Source organism: Thamnophis sirtalis, unplaced genomic scaffold, assembly GCF_051295495.1.
Source record: "Thamnophis sirtalis isolate CommonGarterSnake01/CBP01778 unplaced genomic scaffold, rThaSir2_p1.2 scaffold_1, whole genome shotgun sequence".
Classification (NCBI taxonomy): domain Eukaryota; kingdom Metazoa; phylum Chordata; class Lepidosauria; order Squamata; family Natricidae; genus Thamnophis; species Thamnophis sirtalis.
Window position 1 is genome coordinate 67,100,955 of NW_028261381.1, and position 25,890 is coordinate 67,126,844.

At 40.3% G+C, this 25,890-nt stretch overlaps 3 protein-coding genes across 3 annotated transcripts; all 3 read left to right on the forward strand.

Annotated features, from left to right (window-relative positions):
- Positions 1-386: 386 nt before the first annotated feature.
- On the forward strand, positions 387-1,343 carry LOC106546201 (olfactory receptor 9G4-like). The gene has a single exon (XM_014062993.2). The coding sequence runs from the start codon at positions 387-389 to the stop codon at positions 1,341-1,343; it is 957 nt and encodes a 318-aa protein (XP_013918468.2).
- Positions 1,344-6,586: 5,243 nt separating this feature from the next.
- On the forward strand, positions 6,587-7,600 carry LOC106546198 (olfactory receptor 9G19-like). Its single transcript, XM_014062991.2, has one exon. It carries the CDS (start codon positions 6,605-6,607, stop codon positions 7,598-7,600), a length of 996 nt encoding a protein of 331 aa, XP_013918466.2. The 5' UTR covers positions 6,587-6,604.
- A 10,402-nt stretch (positions 7,601-18,002) lies between these two features.
- Positions 18,003-25,890, forward strand: LOC148049501 (membrane-spanning 4-domains subfamily A member 15-like). The gene is made up of 7 exons (XM_087717409.1): positions 18,003-18,256; positions 19,226-19,467; positions 20,209-20,334; positions 20,520-20,576; positions 22,386-22,514; positions 24,329-24,442; positions 25,712-25,890. Exons 2-7 carry the CDS (start codon positions 19,258-19,260, stop codon positions 25,826-25,828), a joined length of 753 nt encoding a protein of 250 aa, XP_087573535.1. The 5' UTR covers positions 18,003-18,256; positions 19,226-19,257; the 3' UTR covers positions 25,829-25,890.

The window sequence follows — 25,890 nt, forward strand, 5'->3', positions numbered from 1 at the left end:
TTCTCCAATTTCATAGTCATGCTTTCTTCATGGTCTTCCAACCAGTTTCTGTTTAGCACCAACTTGTTAACTGTCTAAGTCCCAACAAGGCCCATCAAGCACTCATTATGCTGAGACCACTTTCAGAAAAGACTAGGAAAATAAATGGAGTGTTCCAAAGCAAGGAGGCTCTTTTGCTATCCTTTACTTGTAAAACCTGAATCCTGTAAATATATACATAAGATTAAAAAAGCAGAAGCAAAAGCATTTGGAGACAAAATTGACAAAAATATAGCAAAGGTGTTGGCTGTTCATCACATCATTCAAAATATTAGCATGTATTTTTTATATCATGGCTGAAAACTACACAATTTAATTTCCTTTTCCTCTGTAAACAGGTTATGCTTATGAAAATGATGGAAGCGGAAAAGAATCGGACATTGCTTACTGATTTTGTCTTGGCTGGGTTTACAACGGACCCATTTCTACGTATAATCTTCTTTATACTGTTCTTGGCCGCCTATTTCATAACACTGACTGGGAACCTGGGTCTCATAGCCCTGATCTATCTAGACACCCGCTTGCACACTCCCATGTACTTTTTTGTGGGCAACCTTTCCTTCCTAGATATCTGGTACTCTTCGGTCTACACTCCTCGGATCTTATTTGACTGTGTGTCCAAGAACAACCACATTTCCCTAGCTGGTTGTGCAGCCCAGTTCTTCTTCTCTGCTGGCTTGGCATACACTGAATGCTTCCTATTGGCCTTCATGGCCTATGATCGCTTTGTAGCCATCTGCAACCCACTCCTTTATGCCCCTGCCATGTCCAGGGATTTTTGTACCCGGCTTGTGGTAGGTGCTTACGTAGCTGGGTTTGCCAGTGCCATTATACTCACTGGTAACACCTTCCACCTACGCTTTTGTGGAAACAGGGTCATCAATCACTACTTTTGTGATGTGGCACCACTTGTGAAGATGGCTTGTGATGACATAGGGATCTATGATCTCTTTGTGTCTTCTCTGATGGGTTGCAATCTGCTGGCAACTACAGCTGTCATCCTGAGATCCTACATTGGCATTGGGGCAGCCATAGTCCGCATCCGCTCTGCGGAAGGGAGACGCAAAGCCTTCTTCACTTGTTCAGCTCACTTGGTCTCAGTCACTCTCTTCTATGGCTCCATTCTCATCATGTACTCCAGGCCCAACTCTCAACACACTCCAAAATGGGACAAGGCAAATTCATTGTTCTATACTGTGGTCAACCCTCTGGTCAACCCTTTCATTTACAGTTTACGCAACAAAGATGTGAAGGCAGCTTTCAAGAACGTCTGGGGGAAATTCACATTATCCTTTGTAGAATAGAATAAAACAGAATAAGATGGATTTGGCATGGGAAAAAGGGTCACTTCCCCATCCCCCATGCTGTTCATCAATTCCAAAAATATCTTTATGGAAAATGCTATTGCCAATTAATGAAGGAGGATTCAGTTTTATGACTCTTGGATTCAGTTTTATGAATCACAAATCTCATCATGCTTACCTATTGTCAAGAGTTAAATATTGGAAGCCAACAATTAGTGTTAATTTTCCTATTTCTGCAATTTTGTAATGTACATACATTGCATCTTTGGGTAGATGGACAGCACTAGGATCTACAGACATAAACAGAGATACATCTACATCTATATACAGAGATACATTTAGTATCTCTGGAAACAATTGCATCAATTAGAGAGTTATGGAATGAAATATTATATGCCACAGGAGTTTCTGTGCATCCTTTAAAAATTAGCATGATTTATTTCAACAGTCAAAATTGCAAACTTCTTATTTCTTCTTCCTCCATTAACAAGTTGTGGTTATAAAAATGATGGAACCGGCGGGCATGTCTACTACTTGTTTAGTAAAACCTGTTTAAATAAACAATTTAAAAAATCATTAAAAAATAAAAGTCTTGTTATTACCAATAATCATATTTTTTTCTGGATAAGGCCCCAAGGCATGTGATGTTTATAGCTGAATTTCCAAGAGCTCTCAAGGTAGAAGTTGATTGTTTACCTGAAGAACTTGGCTAGCACAGGGACAGTGTTTTTTTCTTACGCAACAAAAATCTCCCTTGGGAGAATTAGGAATAAAACTTTGTGTGATAATAATATTCCCATTTCAGATTGCCAAGAGGACAAATTTACTGCAACTGCTTCTGTAGGGAGCTGAGACTGCCTAATCTCAGGGAGGTTATTTTATTTGGGAAAAAATAAGATTCACATATAGGCTGATCTGTTGCTCAAAGGTTCTTAGCAGGAAAATGTACCTGATTTCATTCAGGTAAGTGTGGCATCATGAGGCATAATTTAGGGAGATGTTCCTCTCCTAAGCTTCTACCATTCTAGGAACTAGGTCTACTCTAGTCCTCCCATGGCCCCTCTTCTCACAGCTGATTGCCAAGGCTGTCAGAGGCTGGCTCAAATGGGTCCATTGTAGAGGAAGAAGAGGAGAGAAGACGTTCCAAGGTGTTCACTTTTCCAACTTCTGATTTCCCCCAGAAGTAGTTACAAGCATAGTGGAAGCTGACTTCTGAATCTTCATCTTTGGGGACAATCAAATACAATTTGGATTAAAGGTGGTTCTCTATAATTTCCTGTACAGAGTGATGCTTGATAGAGAGACTGAGTTAGAACCCCGTGATCTTGAGAGCTAGAGGGTTGTATGACAAATAGAAACTTCAAAGAAGATACAAAAATATTGAATTCTTGTTTTCTGGAGAAGGATTTCAAGGGTCCAGAAATATGGGTTTTTCAACAAAGAAGGGCAACCGGTGGTGGGATTCAGCCAGTTCGCACCACTTCGGGAGAACCGGTTGTTAACCTTCTGAGCAGTTTGGTGAACTGGTTGTTGGAAGAAATCATTAGGGCAGAGAACCGGTTGTTAAATTATTTGAATCCCACCACTGAGGGCAACCTTGTATTAGATTCTATGGACATCACAGCACTGAAGGGAAGAATTTGGGTTCAAGGTAATTTATGCTAATTGAGGACTTTGAATGCATTAAGCAAGTAAGCTTTAAAAGGTTGAATACTGAAGGTGTTTCAGAACAAAGTAATTAACATCAGCAAAAATGAATACATTACTCTATTGTACAATTGCTGCTACAGTAATACTATTTTATTAGTATTATGATAGAGAAGACAGTTGATATTTGCTCTGATTTTATGGAATCTGCTAATTTTGTCCTTCCCAATAAGTTGCCTCCTACATGTTCAAATTCCATCTTCCACAGACAGCCCAAGTCATCAGCATTTCCAAAACATGATTCTGACGTTTTGGAATTGCCCTCCTGTTCATTGTGTTGAGGGCAGATATTTTTTATACGCTAACCTTGTATCTCTTTCAAAGCTCTTGTAAATCCACATATGTGGAAGTTATTCATACTGGATTCACTATGGGGCCAATGCCTGCAGAAGTACATAAAATTATAAACTAAGCCCTTCCGTGGACCCTTATGCTTCCTTTAACAAAGGGCACAACTCCTTGGAGTCCCAAAATATCAGCGGGGGATGTCAACACAGTTGACATTAATATTAGCAACAAAAATAAACACACAAATCTCGATTTTATTGTACAATTAATCTCCCTATCTTATAAAGATTCCAGCTTTAGTGCTCTATTAAATAAGTTATGTAAAATAAAGAAGATAAAAGGAGAACAAACATGAACAAAACATGAACTGTTTAGATACACTTTTAATTTCCCCCCATAAGCAACAGATGGAGCCATTTCAGGAGCAAATCAATGAAGTCTGCCTTTCCCATCCAGATATGTTGCACATTTGGTCACTTTGGCTTGTAGACTGCTCTGGATGAGATTGTGGGAACTGGCTCCAATATATTGGGGAAGGGGGAAACCAGGTTAAGACTTTTTGGTTGAAGTATTTGTTTCTCTAAGAGTAGAAGAACATAATTTTTTTGCTTATGATATATCTGTTGCTTATGAAGTAGATAAACATGAAGAAACAAATGTCATGAATAATGGTGATGTAGTGAATAAAATAAAGGATGTTTGATGACAAAACAATGGTGATATGGTTGAATTCAAGATTAAGGTTCTCAAAGCAGATTTAGAGGAGGAAAGTCCTGAACCAAAAAGCAAGGCTGAAAACATTTTCACATACAAATTTAATGCAAGTTCGGAGCTTTGTGAATGCAAACTCCTTGGATAATTATGGATATATGGGGGAAAAAATCCCCTCTCAATGAAGATGCTGGATGTGGTGATTCCTTCCAATCTGAGAGTTCCATTGAATGTACATGGCATGGAATAAATTGCCACTTACAGATTTTACTCCATTTTAAAGTTCACTGATTGACTTGTCACTTTCTCTTACTCTGTCCTACCGTACAAAGCTGGAGTGAACATATATTTAGAGGAACCAGCTGCACTGCTTTGAGCCTATTGGAAAGAATTTAACTCAGCAGATAAAATGAAGTAAGAATCTGATAAATGCAGATTCATTTATGCAGATCCCGACACTATCAGAATGCATTGCAAAGTCTTTACTATGAATTTATATTCATAGTAAATATATATTTACTTTAAATATATATACATACATATATATATATATGTTATATTTGTGCTGATAAATAAATAAAGGGAGACTAGTATAGATCTATTTCAAGCTATTTAGCTCTCATCAGCTAGCCATACCCTTGCTGGGAATCGAACCTGTGCTCTATTGCCTCTTAGTTCACTTAGATCACTTAGTAGTGATCTTCCTCCCATATTTGGGCATACCAGGGGTTGTGACTTTATATATATATATATATATATATATATATATATATATATATGTATGTATGTATGTATGTATGTATGTATGTATGTATGTATGTATGTATGTATGTATGTATGTATGTATGTATATTCCTTGTCAATTCTAGGGCAAAGGTCTGGTGGTTTGTTGTCACAGTGCATGATCTTCATTTGTTTTTGCAACAATTGAGGCAATTTTGAACCTTTTTGCTCTTCTCCTAAAGGCTAAAGTTATACAGCTGAACAGGTGCAATTTTATTCCCTTGTTACAAATTGTGCATTATTCCAGAATAAAGTCTAATTTTGACTTGTCTTGTGAGATGATGATATAAGTATATTTAAGATCTAAGAGTTATACAGGTAGTCCTCAACTTTTGACCACGATTGAGTCCAAAATATTTGTTGCTAAGTGAGACATTTGTTAGGTGAGTTCCCCACCACCATTTTATGATCTTCCTTGTTACAGTTGTCAAGAGAATAACTGCACTGTTAGGTTAGTAACATGGTTGTTAAGTGAATCTGGCTTCTTCATTAGCTTTACTTGTTAGAAGATCTCAAAATGTGATCACATGACCCCAGGACAATAGGAATATTAGTCAGTTGTCAAGCATCTAAATTTTGATCATATGATTTTGCAATGGTCATAAGTGTAAAAAAACATTAGTACATCATTCTTTTCAGTGCAGTTATAAGTTTGAGTTGTCACTAAATTAACTGTTGTAAGTCAAGGACTACCTGTACAACATTTCCCTCCTTTCTTTCTTTCAGACTGAAATTCCACCCATCGTTGTAAAATTCATATGTGCAAAACGGGCCCTTTGGAACTCATCAGGTATTTCGGCATCTTTTTCCCCATTGGCACTTTGTGTCAGCTGTGGATGGCCTGCCAAACCCCCTCTTCCCTCATCACATCCCCCCTCAGATAAGTGGATTTAACCAAGTTTTATGCTTCCCCTCCCAGCAATGAATTCTTAGGCTTAGTTCTTAATTCTTAATTCTTAGGCTTTGCTATTTCCAAGTCAACAAGAAGCCTCCTTCTCCATCCCACCCTGATCAGCTACATTGGATGATTTTGTCTTAATTTGAGATTTAAAAGTGATTTTATAACACTGTGATGTGCTTGAAAGGCAGCGATGTGTCTCTGAAGCACAAAAATGGTGGAAGCCCTCTGCCTTAGAATGCAAAACATGGAGTTTGTATTCACTTCAGGTCCAAAGGGCTGCTCTCATTTTCTTGCCCTTGATTCATTCCTTCCTTTCTCCAACTTGGGTCATACCCTAATCAGGATTACTCGTCTGTTTCAGCCACCTGCACTCTTCACACAGACATAGTGAGGACTGCTTCACTAAGAGAAGCCCTTCCTCACCAGAGTTGGGGATCCAGGCACTGAGGAAGAGATCCTATCACAGCCCTCAACTATTTCCCTTCTCTGCACCTCCCCAGTTGCTGCTTCTCTTGTTTACAATCTGAGCCATTTAAGTTTCTTAAAACATGCTAAATTTCATTTCCCTAGCCACCCATCCTCTGTAGCATTTTTCTAGATGACAAATGTTGCCTATACTCATCACAAAACTCAGTCAGATAAGGTGAGGAAAAACCGTGTAGTACATTCAATTGATTTTAAATATTGGGCACTTATTTATGGAATGTTCCAGAAACTACAAGCAAAACCAGTTTGCAGCACAATTAGCAACAGCATATGGAATATGTCAGAGGGTTTCTTCAAAATCATAACATGCATTTTTTTTGTTGTGGGACTGAAAACTGCCAAAACTTACTTCTCTTTCAACTATAAACAGGTTGCACTTCTGAAAATGATGGAAGTGGAAGGCAATTGGACCCTGGTCACTGAATTTGTCTTGGTTGGTTTTACAACAGATCCATTTCTACGCATAATCTTCTTTGTGCTGTTCTTGGCCTCCTATACCCTAACACTGATTGGGAACCTTGGTCTCATGTCCTTAATCTACCTGGACTCCCGTTTGCACACACCCATGTACTTCTTTGTTGGCAGCCTTTCCTTCCTGGATGTCTGGTACTCCACAGTCTACACTCCTCGGATCTTGTCTGACTGTGTGTCCACAAACAACCACATGTCCCTTGCTGGTTGTGCAGCCCAGTTCTTCTTCTCTGCTGGATTAACCTTCAGTGAATGCTTCCTATTGGCCTTCATGGCCTATGACCGCTTTGTGGCCATATGCAACCCACTCCTTTATGCCACTGCCATGCCCAAGAAGCTCTGTGTTCAGCTAGTGGTGGGGTCTTATGTAGCCGGCTTTGCCAATTCAATTGTACACAGTGGTAACACCTTCCGCCTACGCTTCTGTGGTAGTAATATCATAAACCACTACTTTTGTGATGTACTACCACTTGTGAAGATGGCTTGTGATAACACACAAGTGCATGAACTCATCCTGAAAGCTACCATTGGTTGTAATTTGCTAGTAACCACAGCTATCATTGTGAGCTCCTACATTGGTATTGGGGCAGCCATAATCCGCATTCGCTCTGCTGAAGGGAGACGCAAAGCTTTCTTCACTTGTTCAGCTCACCTGGTCTCAGTCACTCTCTTCTATGGCTCCATTCTCATCATGTATTCCAGATCCAACTCTCAACATGCACCCAATTGGGACAAGGTAAATGCATTGTTCTATACAGTTGTCAACCCACTGGTCAATCCTTTGATTTACAGTTTACGCAACAAAGATGTGAAGGCAGCCTTCAAGAAAGTCTGGGGGAGATTAACAGCAAACAAAATAATGGCACTGACATATTATTTATTCAAATTAGATTGCAGATTCAGAAATTAACCACTACTCTCTAGTGAGAGCCTTCCTTCCTTCCTCCTTCCTTCCTTCCTCCCTCCCTCCTTCCTTCCCTCCTTCCCTCCTTCCCTCCTTCCCTCCTTCCCTCCTTCCCTCCTTCCCTCCTTCCCTCCTTCCCTCCTTCCTTCCTTCTTTCTTCAGTGGAGAGAGGCAGCATGTCCTCGAAATCTCCAAACTCACTTCTTTTAATAGCTGATTATTTGCCATGAATGCATCTTCCTTCATCTTTTCCTGTATAATTACATCCTCAAAGTTATTATACACAAGAAAAGAAAAGAAAAGAAAAATAGGTAGACAGAATCTACTGTATTTTTTGGAGTATAAGACACACCTTTTTCCCTTAAAAAAGAGGCTGAAATTCTGGATGCGTCTTATACACTGAATACAGCATTTTTTTGCCTCCTGAAGCCCCGCCCCATCACCAAAATGGCCGTGCAAAGCCTATAGAAGACTTTCAGAGAGCTCCTGGGGGCTGGGAAGGGCAGAAATGAGTGAAAAACAGACCTTTTTTGCTCAATTCTGCCCCCCCCCTCAGCTCCCAGGAGTACTCAATAAGCCTCCTAAAGGCTATGCATGCAATTTTTGACAAAAAAACAGTCCTGTTTTCATGAAAATGGGTCCTTTTCTGCTCATTTTTTAGGGGGCCCACCCCCCAGGAGCACTCTGCAAGTCCCCTAAAAGCTATTCATGCCTTTTTTTTGGAAAAAAAAAACCAGCCTGTTTTCACAAAAAATGGGCCGTTTTGGGGAGGTTTGCAGAGTGCAAAAACCTTTTGTTTTTTTAAATTTGCCCCTTCAAAACCTTGGTGCGTCTTATACTCCGGTGCATCTTATACTCCAAAAATATGGTAAATGTAATTACTGGTCAAGCATAAGAAAATTTGTTTGTGGGAAAGGCAAAATACTTATGGAAGAAACATATGCTTACCTTTCTCTCAGTCTCTACCCGTAGTTTGAACATTAGAATAGGTTTTCTCACAACCACATTTATATGCTCATTCATTTCTTGAATTGGGAGAAATGCATCCCATCCTTAACTGCATTGATTCAACACCTGAGGCCTAGCCTGTCTTAGGAATGTAGTCAGCATGTTCTTCTAGATTTCACATGGGATAATTTAAGCACAGTCATTCATGCATTTCCCCAACTTCATTTCCTCTTCCGGCAGGTACCAGTGTCTGGCACAAAAGACAATCAGAAATTCCCTCTTTAAAGTGAAGATTGGGTGGGGTTGATTTACTGTATCTGATATAAAATTTAGCCATCTATCAAGTTACCAAAATGACAGATTAGGGCCACATTGTAGTGTACTCAGTGCGTATAGTCTGAAATCTTCCACGGATAGAAAATAGAAGAATGCACCACAAGTAGCTCCTCCATCTCTCCTGAGACAAAGCAAGAGACACCTGTAGTATAAGCACTAAGGCTTCCAAAGACAATGGCTTCATCAGAAGAGGACTAGCCTTCTTTTGTTAATTACAGGGGGGTGTAACCTAGTGTATACTGCTGAAACTTGCTATTCATGGAAAGAGATGTTTTCCTCTCAAACAAATGGAAGTCTCATGCTTAACAGGCATTGAGTTTGCAGGCACTCATATCTGGTTCTGTAGCTTACAAGGAGACTGCTGTTTTCCCTTCACCACACAAGTCATAGAGAACAATGTAGTTTTCCAATTTATTCTGAATAAATAAATGTACTTGAAGATGAAATAAACAGGAAAATTAGGAATATATTTTTGGATTAATCAGTGACAAGCCACTTCTGAGAATATTGCCTAGAAAAATCACATGGACTTGTTTCTGCAATCCAGCAGTCAAACCAGATTCTGGCAGATGGGATGTTGAGGGTTGTTATTGCAAGCCTGTAGGAGGATTTAGTATTCTCAAGAATTTCATCAAATATTAGATGCTATCATAATTGGGTTGTTTTGCAATGCTACTTAAAATATAATCAGACCTTTGGTAAGCATACCCTCTGTTGGTACCCTCTATTTGTCAGGTGCAAAGAATTAGGACTATATGTTAAATTAAAAGAGTCAATGGAATTTAAGAGGATTTGGAGCATTTGTGGGAATGTAACAACTCTAGCCTGATGACCAGGGCCGGATTTTCCTATAGGCTAACTAGGCTTCAGCCTAGGGCCTCAAGATCAAGAGGGGCCTACATTCAAATTGTTAGCAAAATTAAAATTACACTATTCTAAAAACAGTGAACACTAAAACACTGAACCGAAAATAAGGAGAAATTCTACGCATATGACTAATAAACAAACATAAAAATGTATTGGTTAAGATTGTTCCAGCCCCGTGGCAGTTGAGGAGACCGCCCACGTTCCCGGCACCAGCGGTCGGGCGAGAGGCGCGGCCGCTCCCAGTAGCCGCCCTGTCGACGCGGAGCCCACCAGCGGCCAGGCAGGTGAGGGCGAGGGGGCCGAGCCGGGCAGCTGAGCACAGCAGGGGAGGTGGCTGGCCTTGCTGCCTTTGCCGCAGGGCTGAGCCGCCCTTCGTCGGGAGGCCAGCTATATATATTGATATATGTTGATCTATATCACAGTAATGATGTATTTTATTGTCTCTCATGTAATTTACAAACTTAAAAATGGGAGGTGAAAGGGCCCCATAAGTGGAATAGCCTAGGGCCTCTTTTCATCTAAATCCGGCCCTGCTGATGACTCATTTAACTCCCACTCCTTCTGCCTGATCTTTTCATATACTATTTGAGGAATAGCAATAGCACTTAGATGCTTTACATCCCTCTCTAAGTGGTTTACAGAGCATATTGCTCCCAACAATCTGGGTCCTCATTTTACAGACCTCGGAAGGATGGAAAGTGGAGTCAAACTTGAGCCTGGTGAGATTCAAACTACCAAATTTCTGACAGTCAGCAGGAGTAGCCTGCAGTACTGCATTCTAACCACTGTGCCACCACAGCAAATGGTATATATATATAAATTCTTTTGGCATCATATAAATAATCATCAAATGCTTCCATAGGGAACTAATGTTTTGCCTAATTTGAAGGAGGACTGTGGGACTGTTGCACAGGAAAACATAAGACTCCCATATATGGGCTTATCCAGACTTAAACAGATTTAAAGAAAAAAATGAACTTGGCTTCATCAAGGTAAACTCAATGCCTCTGGACATAATTTAGGGAGCTGCCCCCTAAACCTCTATTGTTCCCTTAGTTTGGACCTGAGTTGGTGGCCATTCAGTTTCTTTTCATTTTCTGTAAATGAAAATGAAATTTTCATTTACTACGGGAATTAATCTTGCCACTGATCAGGGCCTTAGAATGAGAGATAGAAGATCCAGAAGTCCAAGTGCAGCTCTGGGAACCAGGCAGCGGAAGCTTCTTACAATGTTTTCTTTGAAATGATTAATTACACAAACTAATGACCTCCACGAAGTGGAAAGTGAACACTGTTTGAGGAAAAAAGAGAGTAAACCTAGATCTAAGCAAAAGATGAGATGAGTCACCAAAAGAACATTGGTTGCATAGCTTGTAATTGTTCAAAGTAAATGAGGGCAGATCTTTTCTGCTGTTTCACTGGCAGGAAATGTCATTGAATGGCATCAGGGATGGGCAAAGGTGTGCTCTTTGGGCTGCAATAAAATTGTCAAAGAAAGAACTAGTTTATAAATCAACACAGAGCACCCACCCCTGATGTTGCTTGTGCTTAAGTGATTCAAGCATATGCTGAAAGACAGCCAAAGCACCACAGCCAACTCCAGGTAGCCATCTTGGGACTCTTGTTCCAAGGAAGAAAATCCTTCTGCTGCTCTATCCCCTCTCCCAAACTTTGGGGAGGAATCCTGTTTAAATTTTCTACCAAGAGTGTGTCTGTTTTTCCTCATGAAATTGGGAGAAGGAAGCTACCTTAGGAAAGTTAGAAAATGGTATGTCTCAGAGCAGTTTCAGATGCTACAGCAACTGTTCAGATGGTCTTGATTTCTGGAGAAGGTTTTCAAGGATTCAGAAAGATAAGAAGCTTTTCAATACATTTCATCATCATGTCAAACAGGATATTTTAGGGATTAGAGGAAAGAGAGATTTAGACCTGGTATGTCTTATCCAGATTTGAATGCATTAAGTATTTAAAATGTAAAAGGTTGAATGCTGAAGGCATCACAGGATAAGCTTTATTGTCATTGTACAAAATAAATACAACGAAATTGGTTTTAGCCTCACTGGTGCAAAATTATAACAGAAACGGAAAAAGAAAGAAAAAGAAAAAAACTAGAGTGTGCATGGAGTGATTGTGGTTACATTTAAAAGTCTCATAGCCCAAGGATGGAAACTATTTTTAAACCTCTTTGTTCAGCTGGCTATACTTTGATGTCTTCTACCCGATGGTAGAAGTGCAAAGAGACACTGACCAGGGTATGAATCATCTCTGAGTATCTTCCTTACTCTGCTAAAGCAGCGAGACCTGGTGATGTCATCCAGTGGTTTTAGAGGGCAACAATGGTTTCTTGTGCATTTTTCCCAGCACCCCATCTGGACCTGCAGCTTTGTTCGGATTTATAGCCTTCAGCACAGCTCTCACTTGATGTTCATCCAGGGTGAGTAGCTGGAGGTTAGAGGGCCTTTGGGCTACAGCTACGGAGACCAGTCTTTTGACTTCAAAGCAGGCAAAGAAGCTACTTAGCTCCTCTACTAGCAGGGCATTAGCATTGGCTATTTTTTTCATGTTGCCCTTATAGTTGGTTAGGTGTTGTAGCCCCTGCCACACATGTCTTGAATTATTATCTTCCAGATGCTTCTCTACCTTTTGTTTGTATTTCCATTAGGCCGCCTTAATGCCTCTTCTCAAGTTTGCCCTGGCTTCATTGTATTTGTCTTCGTTTCCTGACTTGAAGGTGGAATTCTCAGAAGTGATTGTACCTCTACTGACATCCAGGATTTACGATTACTGTAAACTCTGATGCGCTTATTCACTGTTACATTGTCTGTGCATGTTTTAATGTATGAGATTACAGCGTCAGTTGAATTATTGCAGCTCCAAATGTTCAAATATGCTCCACTCAGTAGTTTCAAAGCAGTCCTGCAACTGTCAGAGTGCTCCCTCCGGCCAGATTTTGACAGTTTTCAAGACTGACCATATCCTTTTCCTAAAGAGGATATACTTTGGACACAGTAGCAGAGAGATGTGGTCAGACGTACCCAGATGGGAGAGGGGGATTGCTCTATATGCCTGTCTTAAGTTTGAGTACATATAGTCTAGAGCAGTGATGGCTAACCTTTTGTGGCTTGTGTGCCAAAAGAGGAGGGAGCACAGGGGGGTCGTGTGGGGGTATGCCACACCCATAATGCTAACCCCAGCATGCATTCATGTGTGACCAGTGCCCCCCCCCCCAGGTTTTTGCGAGCTTTTTTTGCCTTCCCCAGGCTCCAGAGGCTTTCTAGGAGCCTGGGGAGGGCGAAAACAGCCCTCTTCAGAAGCTTCCCTGAAGCCTCTGGAGTGTGAAAAACCAGCCCTACGGGCAAACTGGAAGTTCAAGAATGGACTTCCAGTTTGCTCGTAGGGCCGTTTCTTGCCCTCCAGAGCCTTCATCAAGCCTCCTGGAGGCTCTGGAGCACAAAAAATGGCCTCAGAAGAAGTCCAATGTCAGCTGGCCAGTGCACGCTGGAGCTGACAGGGCAATGCCTCACGTGCCGTAGGTTTGCCATCACAGGTCTAGAGTATTCTTGCTTCTGGTGGTACACTGCATATACTGCACAAACTTAGGGATAACAGACTTTTGACAGACTTGATTAAAATCCCCACCATGGAAAAAAGTAGCAAATTTCAGCTGCACAGTATCTTATAGGAGTGCAGATGATAAAGTGTATTTTATGGTTTTGCTTTGGTTTGGGGAAATTAACTGATTCTGCCTTTCCCAACTTGGTGTTTATAGTACTCTGTGGAGTAGGATCACTATCTGCCATTTTGAACTGCAATTCTCTTCCACTTGATTGTTTTAAGGGCAGAAACAGTTCATAAATGGACCTTGCATCTTTGATACCAGGTGTTACCGTTCAGCACTCTTCTATACCCACATACAGTGTGTGGAACCAATTCCCACCAAATTCCATATAGGGCTTGTTTTATGCCTATTAAAGACCATACCTTTATAAATTGCATTATCCTTATGCCCCTATGTATCCTTTAACAAAAGCTGTGGCTCCTTGGAAAATCAAAAGGTCACCAGGTATCAACAAAGTTGGCATTTATGTCAACAACAGAACCAGGTGCAAAATTTAGTTTTTGCCCCCTTTTCCTTTTTACTTTTAGTTGGCACCAACATTAACACACCATTCAGTAAGTGATATAAAAGAAAGAAGACAAAAAAACACCAGGCACTTTTTATCATAAGTGGTGGACGTGCAATGAGGCAAAAAAATATTGGAAAATGATTCAATCATGGTTAGAAGAAATAGTGGGAGACCAAATCTTGTTTAAACCAGAAATTTTATCCTAGGTATAATACGGGAGGGGTTTAAGAAAGATACACTTTATCTAATTATACATGTACTAATTGCAGTGCGCATAACTTATGCACAATATTGGAAAAAAGAAAATACACCATCAGAGCTAGATATAATCAGAAAAGTGTTGGCCTGTGTCGAAGCAGATAGGCTCACTCTTGAACTTAAAAATAAAGGGGAATCAGAATATTTTGAAATCTGGAACAGATTTTATGATTGGTGTAAGACAAGGTGACAAGACTGGAACAAACTGTATATATTGTGATTGGACAGAAGGATAGATAATACACCAAGTAGGCTAATTGTTAATGGTTGAGACTAGCTGTATATAATGTGAATTATATTTGACTTCTGCATTGTTTTAAATGTAAAAATAATAAAAATATATTAAAAAGAAAAGAAAGAAGACAAAAGTACAGCAAACAAAAACAAAACAAATCTATAAGGCTGAAATATGTGGTTCATTTCCACTGTTTGAAACTTACATTTTTTCATTTTCCAGAGTAGAATCCATTGTTTACCTGCCTTGTGAGATGCTGATATACCGTATTTATAGTTCAGATCCAATAAGTAGGCATCATTTTCACCCTCTTTTTTAATGAACTGAGAATAAATCCATTGTTGTAAAATGTACACATAGAGTACACAAAATGTATACATTAGAGCCGAGGTGGCGCAGTGGTTAAGTACAATACTGCAGGCTACTTCAGCTGTCTGCTACCTGCAGTTCGACAGTTCAACTCTCACTGACTCAAGGTTGACTGACTCAGCCTTCTATCATTCTGAGGTGGGTAAAATGAGGAGCCAGATTGTTGGGGGCAATAGGCTGACATTGGTAAACTGCTTAGATAGGGCTGTAAAATCACTATGAAGCGCTATATAAGTCTAAATGCTATTGCTGTACATGTAAAACAGGAACCTGACCAGTTATTTATAATGCCTCTTTCCTCATTTGCAGTTTCTCTTTATAATCAGGAGTCTCTGCCAAATCCAGTGTTCTTCAAACATACCGGAGTGGCTTTATCTCATCTGAAATTGAAACTCTAGATAGTTTTGTGTCTCTCCCTGACCAACTATGAAGCCACTTCCTTGCCTATATTCTGTTGACGTCTAGGCTCCTCCTCCTCCTCCTCCTCCTCCTCCTCCTCCTCCTCCTCCTCCTCCTCCTCCTCCTCCTCCTCCTCCTCCTCCTCCTCCTCCTCCTCTTAACTTGGGAAGCCACATATTACATTGTTATAATCCCTCATTCTTTCATTTCCTTTGTGGCCCTACAAAATTGAGCTTTTAAAAATATTTGGATGGTTTATTAGTTGTGGAAATAGGGATAAAACCCTAAGTTATTTGGGTAAAGAAAGACCCTGTTAGATTTCATTTTGAATAAACTATACATCTATCTAGCTTGCTACTCTGGAAAAATTAAAGTTAAAAAGTTAAAGGTTGCAATGACTCAACTAGAAATAGTTTAATGGAACTTGGAAGTTTCCTATGAAACAGAAATGTTTTTCAGGAAGCCAGTAATTATCTAGCCATTGTTTAATTCTGGGAAAGAAGGAAATAAAAAAAGGGGGGGGGGATATTCTGAAATGTCATACATATGTTCGGACACACATGCTACAGAAATTCACCTGCAGTTCCCAGAAATATTTTAGGGAATGTTATTTTTGGGTGTTTACCTAATTAATCCCAACTCTATTGTCAATATTGCCAAGTATTGTTATCGATCATGCAAATGTATTTTTGTAATTGTATTATGATGCACTTTGATAATACTCACGAGACTTCGACTTCTGTATTTAAGTCCCACTTGTGTATTGCTTAGATATTCTCTCCTTTTGAGAATCCTATCATGCACATGGTAGTTATCGATAAGATCTTTTTATCGATTAATAAAGCTTTTTGTTGCCAATAATCTCTTTGTGTTGTTTTTATTACATTTATAGAAAATATCAGGGATATATTTCTCACAATACGACCCCCCAAATTTCTCACAATTTGGGGGCTTGTTATACTGCAATGTGCCTGAAAGGCAATGATGTGTCTCTGAAGCGCAAAAATGGTGGAAGCCCTCTGCCTTAGAATTCAAAACATGGAGTTTGTGTTCCCTTCAGGTCCAAAGAGCTGCTCTCATTTTCTTGCCATTGATTGATTCTCTCCTTTTTCCAACTTGGGCCATTCCCTGATCAGGATTACTCGTCTGTTTCAGCCACCTGCACTCTTCACATAGACATAGTGAGGACTGCTTTACTAAGAGAAGCCCTTCCTCCACAGAGTTGGGGATCCAGGCACCGAGGCAGTGATCCTATCACAGCCCTTAACCCAGTCCTTATTCTGTACTTCTCCAGTTGCTGCTTTCTTGTTTACAATCTGAGCCATTTAATACTATCTGGGGATTAAAAAAAACACAACTCATTTCATTCCGCCACCCACCCATCTACTGTAGTATTTCTTTATGTGAGAATCAACACCTGTCCTTGAAACAAAACACTAACTCAAAGAAGGTGAAGAGTTGAGATGAATAGAGTAGAAATAATCCTATGTTCTATAGCGCATGTATGTCTCTATGCTGCATAAAACTTTTTCTGAGCCTTATATGGTCTTTACTTCTGGATTTGTGGCAATTGAATTTCCATGTGTCACTTTTTATTTTTTAATTATTTATTTTATCCCCCCCCCCCCGAATTTGAGTAAATAGAGCGATTGTTGGCAGAAAAGCTTTCCTGGGGAATCAGGGGGGGGGGGGGCTTTTGTTAAAATGGTCATCAACCATAACTGGCCACCACTTGTTAAAATGTCCTGTAATGACACAGGTGTCCACAAACTCATTGCAGCTACTGTATTGGGTATTGCTAGTACCCACAGCTATCATCTTGAGCTCATATGTTGGCATTGGAGCAGCTATAATTAACATCCAGTCAGCTGCAGGGCTTTTTCTGTCAGATCAGTTTTAGTTTCTCAGCAGGCCAGCTGCTCTGTGGTTGGCTCCGTTCTGTCTGACTGACAGGCAGGTCACTCTAGGAAGGGAGTTCTTTACTGCTTTCTCTACCATTTTTGAGGCTGTGATAGTGATAGGTTAAGCCCTCTCCACAATGACCTTTCTGCCAGCCCTGGATAGAGGAGAAAAGGCCCAATGGGCAGGTCACCTTGTGAGGCATTCCTTGAGACCAGGTTTCTGCTCAGTGGTTCCTCTATCAGAGTCAAAAAAAGCAGTAGATCAGGACCTCTGTAGAGACAGCACTGCATGAAGGAAAGGACATGAAACCTGCTCAGGATATAGCCCAAAGAAGTAATTTGGTTCAGTCAATCAACTTGAATGAGAGCTTAGCGAAAACTGTCACTCTCTCACCATCTATGTTAATTTTAGCTTCCATTGAAGCTTCTAATGCAGGGACAGATGACATCTGGGCATTTATCCTGTAATCCATGAAGTGATCTGCCATTAGTTTTTGCAATGGACAGACACGGTGGTTATTCCAAGATCACTAAGGTTGAATGATAGCTAGATTAGCTACTCAAGCCCTCTTTCAGAACCCTCCTCCTCCTCGCACCCAGGTTAGAGGGAACAATTGGGAGTTTTTCCCGGAGCTCCCGCTTCCTTTACATAGTGAAGGAATTGGAGACTCCTCAGCAAGCAGAAGTTTATCTCATCAATGAAGACGAATTCTGTTATAAATGATCTTATATAAAGATAAATGTATAACTATACTAAGGACGCCTCTGAGGTGCTTAGAAGTTTTTCCAGGGAGAGTTTCACAAGGAGCTCAATCGGAGGCTGGGATCGAGTCTCTTCACGCCATTGCGTTTTTGCCTGTTCAAACGCCTAAAAGAGGAAACCAAAAGCTGTAAGAAGCATAGTGGAGAGAAAGGAGAGGAAAAAATCCTCTCCGCTAGACGAGGCCACTTAAAGAGCTAGGTGTGCGTGTGTGTGAGACAGACGGGGAGGCTGTGATCGCAATGCGCGTCCTTTTGTTTTTATTTCTGGCGACTCCTGCAAAGGTTGTGGAAATCTCCGAGGGGTTGAAAACGAGTCCCACCAAGCGCGGGACTTGGTTACTTTGGGAGAAGGAGAGAAGCGAAAGAGATGAACAAGCAAAAGGTTCCTGGCCCCAAACTGTTATTTGTTGCAAGAGTTAAAGGGGCAAGAAAGATGTTTTTTCTGGAGTCCTCGATCAAGGTGAGCAAACCCCTCCTTTTAGTAGGTGGACGAGCCCCGCCCTCCACTTGTTCCTTTTAAGGTATGTTTCTTTCCTCTGAGGCTTTGGTGTTTCTCGTCTTGAGCGGTGATCGTGAGTATATTCTGATTACTTGTTTAAAAATTAATACGGAATTAATATGCGGTCCATCCATGGCTGCCGCTTCTCCCCTACAGCCACTTTGGCTTCCAATTAATACAACTCAAGAAGGAAGAAGCTTCCTCTTAAGATCTGTACAAATTAATTCATTGGGTCAGAGTTTTAAAAATCCGGAGGAATATTAGATGTCGATGGTAGTTGGGACTTTACTGTATCGCTTCACTTTTTTCTGGGGTTGTCTGGAGTTTTGTTAGGAAACCCAGACAGAGGGTCAAGTTGAGTTCTGATAAGAAACCTCATCTCATCCGTGAAGCAAAGTTGGGTTGGGATACAAATCCCTGCTCTTGTGTTCTTCACAGTAACTTGTTTTCTCCCAATGAGTATGACCTTCCTGGAAGATGCACTCAATCATCCATGCCTGATGCCTTTAATCCATCTGCCAGTATCAGTCAGGAAACTTTGCCCAAATGGAAATGCCATTTAACTGGGGGGGGGTCTGAGATGGTGCTAAGATCAGAAAGAGACCTTTTGCATTGAAAAATCATCTCCATATTCTCCATTAACTTTTTCTCAACTTATGTCCATGGAGATTCAAAATCATCCAGGTCATGGTTGTCCCAAAGATGCTTTTCAAAAGGCAAGAAGCTTCTTTGGTTCTGGCTGAAAGGTAGGGAAAGAACGGATTTCTATCCCTGAGAAAGTTGTATTTTTTGTTTACTATCCTGCTCCCTGAAGCCTTCTTCAGTTTTACTGCAGCAAATATTATCTCTCAAAGTGACATTAAGGAGAAGGGCCAGAATTTTCCTCCTTGATTTTAAGACATTAACTTTTCCTCACTTGTTTGTTTGCAGGTAACTTAGCTGTGGCATCACTTCCAGCAAGAATGGCCAGTGGAACTACAGTTTTCATCCCCTCTAATGGAGCCAACATAATTCAAATGGCTCCTGGATTGTCCAGTGTTGCTCTTCAGACATCTGGAGCAACTCCATATCCCCAGTATGGAGCTCAGCAAATTCCCACCAATGCTCCTCAACAAGTCCCACAAAAGAGTCCTTTGGAGAGATTCTTCAAGGCTGAGCCCAAAGTACTTGGGGTAGGCATGAATTGCTATGTTCCTGCTTGAATCCATTAAGGTTTTAGAGCTATATAGAGACCCGAGAGCCCCATGTTGAAATTCTGGAACTTGGCTTGGCTGTTGTCTGGTACTGGAATGTACTCCAGAAACCTCTCTTCTTCCTGGTGGTTTCATTTGGGTTTCTACAAAACGTTCTGACTCCGATATGAATTTCTTTTGCTTTGCTCTTTAACTGAGAAAGTGGAGCTCAGCCAAGGTTTCAGCCAGATCTTTTTCTTCCTTCCCTCTGAGAAGTGAAACTGTTGGGCATTTCTCCAGAAGAAACTGGTCATGGATTGGCTGAAGTCCAAGTCGGTTGAAGTCACTTTGGGCTTATGACCTTGATCAACATCCTCCTGCAGAGGAGTCTGTAGTGAGAGGTGTCATTTTTGTCTTGAATATCTATCTTGATATTCTTACAGACCATCTTCCTGGCAAAAGCAGTCCCAGTGAAGTTAAACTAGATCATAATCTGGAGTAAATGTCTGGTACATAGTGACAATGGGTCTCAAACTGTCCCTTCTCCCCATTTGGATTTTTCACCATAGGAAACCAGGCCTTGGGTCAACACCTGCACTGGAAGCTGAAAAGCCCCAACACCTTTAAAGGACTTTTCTAAGATGGATATAAAGTGATGCCTTTCCTAGGATGCTAACAAATAATGTTTTTCTCAGATTCAGCGAAAAAAGTTATCTTACTTTGTGTGTTTTCTTTCCACAGGCTGTCCAAATATTGATTGGGTTGATCCACATCAGCTTTGAGGCTATCTGGGTTTCTTCACGTTATCGTGACTCCATCCCCACCTTTTCTCGGGTTGCAGGTTACCCCTTTTGGGGAGGGATATTTGTAAGTATGTACACATTTTTATGGAGTCATGGTCCATGGTAGTAATGGCTAATGGATACTTATAAAAGTCCTGTTTGCATTGGAGCCTATCTGGCTTCTCATGAGTGCCAGATTTTTTTGACAATTTCCCCCTTTTATTTCCAGTGGACTACAATCATTTGTTTTTCATTTTACTTTTTCCATAGTTTCTTTCTTCTGGATCACTTTGTGTATCAGCTGCCAACCGCCAAAATCATGGTTTGGTAAGAAACCCGTGTAGGATTTGAATTTCTTTTTATGCTGTTTCTTTTTGGATTTGAATTTCTTTTATGCTGTTTGAGGACTTTTTATTGTGTCAATTCTCTTCAGATACTGCTTAGTCTTAAATCAACATTTAAGAAAGAAAAGCAAACTCAAAAGCCCCCCCCCCCTTTCCTTCTTTGATGAACTTTTGCTTCTAAGCCTTGTTTCCATTGAAAGTTCTATGTCAACAGCAGACAATGTTCAATCATCTGGAATTTCAGCCTTTCCTGGTCCCAATTTTGTGATGGGCTTTTTGCCAAGTTCCCTTCCTGATGTCCAACCTGCAACACTTCGGGTATGACAGCACCATGAAGAAAATGAGAAAGCCTGAGGGAGTCAATGATCATAATATGGCTGATTGTTCTACCAGAGCTTCTTTAGTAGCTACTAGTAATAATGAGCCGTGGTGGCGCAATGATTAGAGTGCAGTACTGCAGGTTACTTCTGCTGCCTGCCGGCTGCCTACAATTTGGCAGATCAAATCTCACCAGGCTCAAGGTTGACTCAGCCTTCCATCCTTCTGAAGTAGGTAAAATGAGGACCCAGATTGTTGGGGGCAATAGGCCGACTCTGTAAACTGCTTAGAGAGGGCTGTAAAGCACTGTGAAACAGTGTATAAGTCTAAGTGCTATTGCTGTTGCGAGTCCTGAGTAGAAGTGTCTTCTTACATGCTCTAGTCTTGAAGCAAACTTCCAACATTTTTATATTATTATATACTTTATTCATTAAACATGAAACTCAACCAACTGAACATTCAAAAATGCATTACAAATACCATTGACAGGTGCTAATAGTTGATACGGGTTGCTGGCAGCGTCGTAGGTATCAACAAAGTACCTTCTTAAAATCTAAGATGTTCCGAACAGCGCAGTTTTTTGCAGTCCGCTGGTGTTATTGCAAGGAAGCTGCAATTTCTTGATGTGTTTTATAAAATTCTTGGACATGGTACCAAGTGCCTCATCATCATCATCATCATCCGTCCTCCTCCTGCTCCTCTGTTGCAGTTTCAGAAGTATTCCTACATGAAAGCAACATTAGGAAGAAGTCCAGCATATTAGGAGTGAAAGTATGGAACTAGAATGGGAATCATTCTGGGAATCAAAGGGAAGAGAGAGCATATGATAGTCCTCCTACAAAGAGCTTGTTTTCTCTCCCCTATTTCTCCTTGATTTAAAGTGAGTTCATGGCAACATAGAAATGTTTTTGTCTTGTAAAGGAACACAGTGTGTGTTCAAGAAAAGAAAAAGGACCATTGTGATAGAAAAATACTACATTCCTGACAGGGGAGAATTAAAAACAGAGCAAATTTTAAATGTTCACAATCCTCACTATTGGCTCCAAGGGTTTCTCCATTCCCATCTGTCTAATAGCCTCTCTGTAATGTTGTATAGCTAAAAGAGCATTTAACATCAACATTCAATGCTTAGAGCATGTTATGTCTCACAATAAATAGTGTGGAATTCCTTTAAGCAAAGTGTTAAAGGATGAAAACAGAAAGAAAAAGAAGAAATTTGAGAGTTTTAGAAAACTCTTCCAGTGGACTTGTGGGCTTTGCAATTCCACTGTGGGAAAATGTGTTGTTTGTTACTCCTGATCTTAGTGGATGCTGTCTGGTTCCTCCACTGACTGGCTATGTGTCATTAAGCACCCACATAGAATTTCTTTGTCACTGTTTTTACCATAGTTGGGGAATTGTTTATATGCTTTGCATTTAATAAGACTTATTCTGACACTGTAATTTCTCTCCTTCTGGTGTATTTCTGTTTCAGGTGAAAATCAGTGCAGGAATGAACATCACAAGTGCTATAATCTCATTAATTGGTATCTTCCTGTACATAGGCGATCTGCTAATGTATTCTGAGAGTTATCGCAGTCAATATGCCACTGACCGTTTATTCGTAAGTAAACCAATCTTGTCTTACATTTTGGCTTCATGTACAGAATCGAGAAGGAGATTAGATATGCAGCCAAGATATTCCATGCCCTTTGACTTTTCCTTGAAACTTTTCCTTTAAAAAGTCTCAGTCCCAAAGAGATGTGTTCTATTTCATTTGAATTTTTTACACACACACACACACACACACACACATTTGTGTGTGTGTGTGTGTGTGTGTGTGTGTGTTAGATATGGGCAAGCAACCTTATGATCATCAAGGTACAAAGTGCTTAGAAACCTATAGATTTCTTCTTTCTTTTCCAGTTTCTTTCTTTTTGGTGGGGAGGGGGACGGATTTTTTTTAATAGTGAATATCTTTTAGACATATTTTAATTTTGAAATCTATACCATGTTTTTCTGCCACCCCCACATCCTCATCCCTTCTTTGCATTTGCCACCCAGTTTTAGAAAACTGAAATTTAGGTAAGTTCTGAAGTGTGGACAGTTTAGAACCACACCAATATCTGGGATCAATGGCTTGAATTTTTAGTATTTTGTAAAGTCTTTTGCTTTCTTCTCAGAGTTAAATCATAAAAGTATCACACCCAGGGCTCTTCTCCTTTCCAGCCTGAGAGATGATTGGAAAGAAGTTGGGTAAAGAAAATAGATCTAGATGCATCCTTATTGGGGAGGGGAAACAATATACATTAGGCTGGCTGAATCTAAATCATGTTGCTGCCCTTAACCATATTCTCTTGATGCCAATTTTCCCATGAGATTTTCTTTACCTTATCCCCATCCCATGAGTAAGATTTACACCTGATGTGAGTAAGTCATCGTTAGCTGTACTTGTATAAAACTCGTCTTTTCCTCTGCTCTTATTCTGATCCCATCCAACAAAAGCCTCAAGGTGTATAAAATCTATTTCCCTTCACCCCTAATCTTGGAGATAATGTCAGGTGGCCAAGAGTGGATTTGTTAGGACAGTGGGGAGTCCTGTCTCTTTTCCTCTTTGGATTAGCCAGCCTCTTTCTTAACCATTTCTTTCTCCTTCTCCCTTCAGCACTTTGTTTCTTGAGGTTTCCTATCCATCCGCTCTCTCCTCCATCATCCCAAAGGTGCTTATTCAGGTGGCAACTGGACTTTCTTGTTTTCCAAAGGAGACATTTCATTTCTCATCCAAGAAGCTTCTTCAGCTCTGACTAGACTCAGCAACTCAGCCAAACATAAGAGATGCTAATAATGTTCCCTGATGCAGTTTCCCCATCTCACACAGGCTGTACAGGCAGTCTTTAACTGAATGAACAATTATTCATTTAGTGACCATTCAAAGTTTCAGTGGCACCCAAAGATATGACCACTGCTGGCATGCACGCCCAATGTAGCATCCTCACAATCACATGATTAAAATTAGGGGGCTTGACTACTCACAATTTATTTAGGACAGTTGCAGCATCCCCTTTGCAACTTTCCCAGCCAGCTTCTCATCAGCAAAGCTAGTGGGGGTGGGGAAGATTCACTTAACAACCGTATGATTCTCTTAACTGCAGCAATTTGCTTAACAACAGTGGCAGAAAAGGTAAAATTATGCACAACTCACTTAACAATCCCTTTGTTTAGCAGTGGAAATTCTGGCCCCAATTGTGGCTGTAAGTCGAGGGTTACCTGTACAATGCAATTTTCCCCCAATGCAATTGTTCCTCCCAGTGTTTCCCAAGGGAGCAGCTGGGAGTCCCTTTTAATGGTGTAGCACATTCAATAAATTTAAATATGTACCATTACATTAATTTCTCAGCAGATTACAATTATCTTTCCACATGTCTTCCTACTTTACAGAGTGTTAGTTGTGGCTTCTCTATTGTGCTGCTCTTGTTCAGTATGCTGGAATTTTGCATCACTGTTTCCCTGGCTCACTTTGGGTGCCAGGCAGCTTGCTGTATTGATGGCCAGGTAAATATTTGATAATCTGATAATAGCTTTAGCAGTTCTCATTGTTAAAGACTGTAAAGAAGATTGTCCATTTTTCTCAACCTAACCTCACCTTTTACTTGTTTCTTTGCTATTACCCTGAACAATAGGGTATCCAGTGATATTTATAACTAACTTTAAGTAAGAATAGTAAAAGTGTAGATCAGCATTTCTCAGTCTTGGCAAGTTTAAGATGGGTGAACTTCATGTTGCCTTGGGAATTCTGGAAGCCTAAAGTTGCCAAAGTTGAGAGGCATGGGTCTACACTAGAGTTTAGGATTTTCCATTCCTCTTTAATTTAGAGTTTGGTGCAATTAAATAAATCAGTTGTGGTTTCCCTAACCAATAGTGATTAAAGTGATATAAACCATTACTGGACTTTTTGTGAGGCACTGAAATTAAAAGTTGATCTGGGGCTTTGATGATTATATATGGGATTATGGAAGTAATGTAGATAAATGTTAATCTTAGAGTAAGAGTTTGATATATTTTTACTTATATCTGTACTAAAGAAAGTTGGAAGTCATTCTCTTTCAGTTTTCCTTCTTTTCCTTTTCCTTTCTTACACTTTCACTCCTTTTCTTTCCTTAGTCTTTTCAGAAATCAAAAAATAACCTCCCCTGGAGGGAAATCCATCTTCTTCAGTTAATAATCTGGTAGTTTTTGTGAATAAATCACAGGAATATTATTTGTTTATTTGCTCCTCAATTAAGCTGGATCTTAGGAGTAACCAATACAGAAACATAAAATACAAGCAATATAAAACTCCAATAAAAACTAAAGAACAAAATAAAATCAGTCCCCAAAGATCCTCAGGAGAAACCAGTTCACTTCTCTTACCACTTCCCAGAGGACCATCCCAATTGGTACCATCTTTATTTCAGAAGATCATCTATTCCACACAGAGAACACTCACTGGGGATGGGGTGGAGGGGGGTTGTTTTCCTCTCACACCTGTTGATAGGTAGGTGTGGAGATCCTGAGCAGACATTCTCTGAATGTATAGATAAAGGCTGGCAGATTCGATCAGTAAAAGTCACTTAAATGCCCGGGCACTAAATCATTTGCCTGTTAATTTATAGTTTTAAAGAATTCTCTATCAGGACTTTGAGCTATCAAGGATTTTAGCCTCTTGGTGAGACTGGCAGCATCACAGTTAAAAACACACAACTGGAGAATCTATTCCTCCTACCTAGAGTAACAGATGCATCACTGAGTACTTATTGTGTTGACTATTATTTTCTGTTACAGCCATCGGTGCTTTTTATGCCTTACCAAGTCATCGGAGGTAGAGCAGTCACAGCTGAACCAAATCCTCCTACTCCACTACCACCGACTTATGATAACATGGATACCAAATCTCAGTAAAACAAGAAGGAAATATGAGAATTGTTGGCAAAAGCGGTTTCGGGAGCAATGCATTTCATACT